Genomic DNA, 7500 nt, shown 5'->3' on the forward strand with positions numbered 1-7500 from the left:
CCTGTAAGCCTCTATGAAGTGTGTGTGCGTGTGTGTTACCTGTAAGCCTCTATGAAGTGTGTGTGTGTGTGTTACCTGTAAGCCTCTATGAAGTGTGTGTGTGTGTGTTACCTGTAAGCCTCTATGAAGTGTGTGTGTGTGTGTTACCTGTAAGCCTCTATGAAGTGTGTGTGTGTGTGTGTTACCTGTAAGCCTCTATGAAGTGTGTGTGTGTGTGTTACCTGTAAGCCTCTATGAAGTGTGTGTGTGTGTGTTACCTGTAAGCCTCTATGAAGTGTGTGTACTCGGCGAGCGGGTCGATCTGATCCACAGCCGCTGAGATCTCCAGATGAACTTTGACGACCTCGTCCGTCACAAGGCTGCTGATCTCACAGTACTCCTGCAGCACGCTCTTACTGCAGGCACACACGCAGGGAAAGACACAGAGAGAGAGAGACACACACACACACACACACACACACACACACACACACACACAGAGACAAAGACACACAGGGAGAGACACACACACACACGGAGAGAGACACACACACACACACACACAGGGAGAGACACACACACACAGGGAGCGACACACACACACACACACAGGGAGAGACACACACACACACACAAGCACACAGGGAGAAACACACACACACACAGGAAAAAATACTATTATCCTGGAGAACACTTTGTCAAAATCAGTGAATATCTCTGTGGTAACGTTAACTTGCATCGCCAGATAAGTGCGTTCCTGTCAGTATGAATATAAGCTCCTGGGCTTCCATAGTTTGAGTTTGGCTTCCTGCTATGGCCAGTAGATGTATGCCATACTACCTGTAAAGTTATTAACGGTCACTACGCCTCAAGTATTCTTTATTTACAACCCGGCCGCCCGCCTGTATTGGGCAGAAGTCACCACAAGCTCCTCTTGGCCTCTTTGTTTACTAGGGCTGTGTCAAAAAATCGAAATATCGATATATCGCGATACTTAGTTTCGCGATATCAGTATCGATTTTTATAACAAAAAAATCGATATTTTTTTAATTATTTTTTTTATGATTTTTTATTTTTTTTGCTTTTCAAGGCTTTATTGACAGGGCAGAGATAAAGATATGAAATGGGGCAGAGAGGGAATGAAATGCAGAGAACAACCACGGGTCAGATTCAAACCCATGTCTGCTGTCAGGCCTGAGCCTCTAGGATACTGACTATTGAAGTCAGATCAATTTTGTTTATAAGAATACTTAAGATTCACTGTGTCACAAAAGCACACTGATGTGTTTTCATGTTCAGTGTGTCCTGTACAGTTAGTACAAGAGTGAATTGGATTTGTTATTTTGATGTTAAGCAGCTGCAGCAGTGTTTGATCATTTGCCAAAACCAAAAAAAAGGAAGAAAACAGTAAAGAAAGTTGTGAATGAAATAGTTTAGACTTCATTTGTCTGTGCAATTATCAATATATTGTGCTGTTATGTTTGACAAGGCAACTTGTTTATGGAATATCGCAATATATCGTGATATATCAAGATACGCAATATATCGTGATATATCAAGATACGCAATATATCATGATATATCGTATCGTGACAAGTGTATCGTGATACGTATCGCGAAGTCCTTGACGATACCCAGACCTATTGTTTACATACCAGTTTACAGAGTCTAGGCTGTGTATGAACACTGGATTCGCTTCAATAGCTTACAGTGCTAGCGTCATGTCCTCCTGCATCCTCTGCAGCGCGTCTAGCCTAGGCTCTGTAAACTGGTACATGTGTGTCTCAGTGTGTGTGTCTCAGTGTGTGTGTCTCAGTGTGTATATCTCAGTGTGTGTGTCTCAGTGTGTGTGTGTGTCTCTCTGTTAACTCAAAGTGCTAGCTTAATAACATAATAAACCCGTTAGCTCACAGTGCTAGCGTCAGATTAATAACATAATAAACCCGTTAGCTCACAGTGCTAGCGTCAGATTAATAACATAATAAACCCGTTAGCTCACAGTGCTAGCGTCAGATTAATAACATAATAAACCCGTTAGCTCACAGTGCTAGCGTCAGATTAATAACATAATAAACCCGTTAGCTCACAGTGCTAGCGTCAGATTAATAACATAATAAATGCGTTAGCTCACATTGCTAGCATCAGATTAATAACATAATAAACCCGTTAGCTCACAGTGCTAGCGTCAGATTAATAACATAATAAATGCGTTAGCTCACATTGCTAGCATCAGATTAATAACATAATAAACCCGTTAGCTCACAGTGCTAGCGTCATGTCCTCCTGCATGCTCTGCAGCGCGTCTAGCAGCGCGGGCGCAGCTTGGCGCCGGTGAGTGTCCTGCTGCGTCTTCGCTCCACACACTGACAGAACGTACTGGTTATGGAGGTTATGCAGCTTAGCCGTCGCTTTATCATACCGTTCCCTGGCTCTCTCTGCCTCGCGCCCTGAGAGACAGACAGGTAGAGAGAGAGACAGGGAGACAGGTAGGGAGAGAGACAGGTAGGGGGAGAGAGAGACAGTTAGGGGGAGACAGACAGGGAGAGAGACAGACAGTGGTTATGAAGGTTATGTAGCTTAGCCGTCGCTTTATCATACCGCTCCCTGGCTCTCTCTGCCTCTCGCCCTGAGAGAGAGACAGGTAGGGAGAGAGACAGACAGGTAGAGAGACAGACAGACAGACAGACAGTGAGGGAGACAGACAGACAGACAGATAGACAGACAGACAGACAGTGAGGGAGACAGACAGACAGACAGACAGACAGACAGACAGACAGACAGACAGACAGACAGACAGACAGACAGACAGACAGACAGACCTTTGTTCATGGCTTCTCTGTATTTCTCTTTGGCGTTGTTTGCGTCGCGGCTCAGCTGACGATACGTCGCCTTCAGTTTGTCCAGGTCGCTCCTGGTTACCTAGCAACAGCAACGACAACGAGAGGGTCAGTGTGTGTGTGTGTGTCTGTCTGTCTGTCTGTGTACATTACGTCCAAAAACTACATTATGGTTAACTAGCCTACATTTCCCATGGTACCTTGTGGTTAACCAGCCTACATTTCCCACGGTACCTTGTGGTTGTGTGTGTGTCTGTGTGTGCGTGTCTGTCTCTGTGTGTGTGTGTGTGTGTGTGTGTGTGTGTGTGTGTGTGTGTGTGTCCCTTGTGGTTAACGAGCCTACATTTCCCAGGGTACCTTGTGGTTGTGCCCCTCCAGCTGCTGGTGCAGGCTCTGGTAACTCTTCTTCACTTGCTGTTTATCTCGTATGAGCGTCGACAGTCTGTGCAGCGGGCCGGAGTTCAGCTCATCTGCATGTCCACGCATCACCCTGCCCAAAGCCTCTGTCTGTCTGACTACCGCCGACCACGACTAGAGAGAGAGACAGGCAGAGAGAGAGACAGGTTAGGGTTATCACAGAGAGAGAGAGAGACAGGCAGACAGAGAGACAGACAGACAGACAGAGAGAGAGAGAGACAGACAGACAGACAGACAGACAGACAGACAGACAGACAGACAGACAGACAGACAGACAGACAGACAGACAGACAGACAGACAGAGACAGACACACAGTTTCAGGGTTCGTACAGCTTTTTAAGAGTAAAATTCAAGCACTTTTCCAGCACTTTCAAGATACAATGTCAACTTTTTCAAGGAAGCCGAAGCTTTAAATATATACAGTATATAAATAAATGCTTATGATTTCATACATTGCCTTATCTGTAAAATGGGAGTGTTCATAATATAATGTGTATGGACAATCACCAAATTGCAGTATGGCCCTAAGGAGACCTTTATCAGTTTAGTTCATATGCCAAAAATGACCATCTATCAGGTTAATAACAACATGACTATACTTGAGCAATATCACATGAGATGGAGCATATTGTCACTCTATATCAGTGCTGCTGCAGTGTCCTCTCTCCCAGCCAATTATTTTTGCTAGTGTCCTGCAAGTTTACATATTGTTTATAATAAATCAGAAATAAAGACAATTGGAAAATGTGATAAAACATCAAAAATCTTATTAAAATAAACTAATTCATGAATTGCAAAGTCGTAGGACAAGTTTTAAGTAAACATTGGGTGTGGACACATTAGAAGTGGAGGTCTGGGGGTCCCCCCCCCCAAAAATCTTTGAGCATTAAACACTTAATTTCCTGCATTCTGGTGAATTTTTATGAAGCAATGTGTGCCTTTTCTGCATTCATTTTAATGAAAAAAAGGAGAACATTCACGGTTCCGCTGACACAAATTTAATTGAATAGCCTACAATGCATGTGTAGTGCTTTCAAATATCTCCTGTAGCCTATTGTTAAAACATTTGGTTAAACTGTAATAAAGGTAATTATTCTATATCATGTCTACTATTGAGGGTTGAGTGGCTGGTGGTATTTTACTAGCAGCATTAGGCTTTATTCAAAGAAGAAAACAAGTAGGGAACAGTTCAACACCAATGCAAACCAACCTACTAAAATAAAAACATCTGGGGACCAACCCAGATATTTTATTTTAGTAGGCTCCCTCCTCTATGCTACCTTAATTTGTGTTATGAAAAGTGCTATAAATGTGCAATACATAGGATACAGTTAATTACACAGAAGAATAAAAGCATTTTTATTGGCGGATGAGCCATTAATAACTTTGCAAACCTAATTTTCAAACAAATGTACCAAAAACAATGTACAAAACGATCCAAAGAACTTCTGAATTTACTAGAGTGAAATTGAAGCGTTAATATGTTTGATGCATGCGCGATTGCGCGCTCACCGGCCGGCGGGGACACAATTCTTATCAGCGGAAACTTGGCACGCTATCAACACACATAGAGAAGGTGCAGGGAGGGGGCTCGCCTCACGCTTCGAATGCACAGTGCACATCAAAGTATAACGTTAATGCGCGTTCAGAAAGAGGAAGTCACGGCACTCATGTCTGTTAAGCCCGTATCTCACTAGGCTGCGACTGTTTGCGACAAGTTGGAGACTGCAGTCGCGAGGGAGTCTCTAAACTGTCTCCAAACGTTCGCGGAGGTCTCAATTTCCTCGCATGAGTGTAACATCACGTTACAATGAAGTAACCCCCAAGCTTACGTTATCTAGCTAACAACATGAATTTGGAGCAATACATTATTGAAAACTAGCTGGTCAGCTAATTGCTAACGGTGTTGAGCATCAATTTAGCATGCTATTTATTTGTATCAACAAGTCAATTACACATACAAACTCGGGATTTGGTGTAACTTGCAAAGAAGAACATGATTGAACAGTCAACCAGAGTGACATAGTCCGATACGTTTTAACGAAAAAAAATTCTCAACTGATTTACCTTTGGCAGGAACTCTAAGTGCCGATTCCCCCATTGTGTACAGCTGGAGGTACTTTAAGCAGACCGTACAGTAGCCTATGCCTGTCGGTTATTAGGGCCTCGTCATAACCAAATGGAAACGGATATCTGATATGGAAGTATCGGGAGCAATAGGTCCATGAGCAGCGACTCGTGGTTCTGGATAATTCCTGGAGCGATCGCCAGGTGTGGCGCGTGTCCCAGGAAAGAAAACACGGGGAGCAACTGCACTCGTGCATACAAGACGGCGGCGAAGAAAACATTGCGACAGATTTTTTTTTTAATTTACAGAATAAAAAAATGAAAGAATTTGATGAATTACGACACTGGTCAATAAAGAGAAAATCCAGCATTTTCCAGCACAGTGTTCAGATTTCAAGCACATTTCAAACCTTGAAAACACTCGATTGAAAATCAAGCATTTTCCAGACTTTCAAGCATCTGTACGAACCCTGCAGTTTGGTTAACAGTCCCAGTGATGTTGGACTCAGCGCGTAGCGAGATCAACTGGCACATCGTGCGGACAGTAAAATACGGCCCTCTTACTGCAAGCTCCAGCACTTCTGCTCTCAATTCACCGGCCAGTGTTGTTGTTGTAAAGCAGCTGACCGGCGCGGCGCTAAATGTTTACGTCACACCTGATGTTAGAGCCATGGAGAAGATAAGGCGTGTTTGCCTTTTGTGCCTTATTTGGTAATAATATATTTTGCTATAATTAATAATAATTATTCATTACTTATATTTTGTTGTATTTTTATGTCTATTTAGTAGATTAGGTCTTGGCATGCTATTATTTTTTGTCTTTCTCCCACAAGTTGTTACTGTCGTAAAGCGTTGGTAGTAGGGCTGTGTCAAAAAATCGAAATATCGCGATACTAAGTTTCGCGATATCAGATATTTTTTTAATTAATTTTTTTTTATGATTTTTTTATTTTTTGCTTTTCAAGGCTTTATTGACAGTGCAGAGAGACAGATATGAAATGGGGCAGAGAGGGAAAGAAATGCAGAGAACAATCACGGGTCAGATTCAAACCCATGTCTGCTGTCAGGCCTGAGCCTCTAGGATACTGACTATTGAAGTTAGATCAGTTTTGTTTATAAGAACACTTAAGATTCACTGTGTCACAAAAGCACACTGATGTGTTTTCATTTGCATTGTGTCGTGTACAGTTAGTACAAGAGTGAATTGGATTTGTTATTTTGATGTTATGGCAGCTGCAGTTTGATCATTTGCCAAAACCAAAAAAAGGAAGAAAAATAGTAAAGGAAGTTGTGAATGAAATAGTTTTGACTTCATTTGTCTGGGCAATTATCAATATATTGTGCTGTTATGTTTGACAAGGCAACTTGGTTATGGAATATCGCAATATATCATGATATATCAAGATACGCAATATATCGTGATATATCGTATCGTGACCAGTGTATCGTGATACGTATCGTATCGGGAAGTCCTTGACGATACCCAGCCTAAAACTGTGGTAAATTAGTCACTTGTGGGCTTCCTGCATTGTTATTGTGTAATTCGGAGCAGGACGGGAGCTACACTTTCTGACCGTAGCCTAACGTATATTTTTTTTTCATTGTCGACTATTTTTTGAGAATAAATTCACTACTTTTTCATGCTACATCGGCCTTGGATTTTCTTTTTGAGCACGAGTCCAGAATCCTACATCCTGCAAGAGTGGCAAACAGGTTGCCACTACACCTGACGCTGTTTACAAGCACCGCTTTCATTCCGGACGCTGTGTAAAAGGAGCTACTGATGCGCCAGCAGGCCGGCGTTTCTTGGTTCTGTGTAAATAACACAGAAGCAAGCAGAGCCGGCAAATTGCCGCTCTTTCGTTCCATCAATATGCCGCAATCTCTGTGTAAAAGGGGCTTTAGACTCACCTTGCTGACTGTACTCAGGTAGTCTGCTGCTTCCTGTTTCTCAGTCTGCTGGGTCATGCTCAGCAGCAGAGCAGCGTATTCCTTATCACTCTTTACTCGCAACGTCATGAAACGCTTTACTGTCTCCAGCAGCTAGAGAGAGACAGGCAGGGAGGGAGACAGGCAGGGAGGGAGACAGGGAGAGAGACAGGCAGGCAGGGAGACAGGCAGGGAGGGAGACAGGCAGGCAGGGAGAGAGGCAGGCAGGGAGAGAGACAGGGAGAGAGGGAGACAGGGAGAGAGACAGGC

The 7500-nt window shown here is 43.2% G+C and overlaps 1 protein-coding gene across 3 annotated transcripts in view; it reads right to left on the minus strand.

Annotated features, from left to right (window-relative positions):
* Positions 1 to 7500, minus strand: part of fer (fer (fps/fes related) tyrosine kinase) — a 31157-nt gene that overhangs the window by 21245 nt on the left and 2412 nt on the right. For all 3 annotated transcript variants that reach the window (XM_080054404.1, XM_080054403.1, XM_080054402.1), the window contains exons 3-7: positions 7213 to 7344; positions 3174 to 3347; positions 2799 to 2898; positions 2243 to 2426; positions 258 to 395 (exon numbers count right to left, since the gene is read on the minus strand). In XM_080054404.1, coding sequence (XP_079910530.1) covers positions 258 to 395; positions 2243 to 2426; positions 2799 to 2898; positions 3174 to 3347; positions 7213 to 7344 — 728 coding nt within the window. The remainder of the gene's footprint in view (positions 1 to 257; positions 396 to 2242; positions 2427 to 2798; positions 2899 to 3173; positions 3348 to 7212; positions 7345 to 7500) is intronic.

Source organism: Ammodytes marinus, assembly GCF_949987685.1.
Source record: "Ammodytes marinus genome assembly, contig: scaffold_45, whole genome shotgun sequence".
Classification (NCBI taxonomy): domain Eukaryota; kingdom Metazoa; phylum Chordata; class Actinopteri; order Uranoscopiformes; family Ammodytidae; genus Ammodytes; species Ammodytes marinus.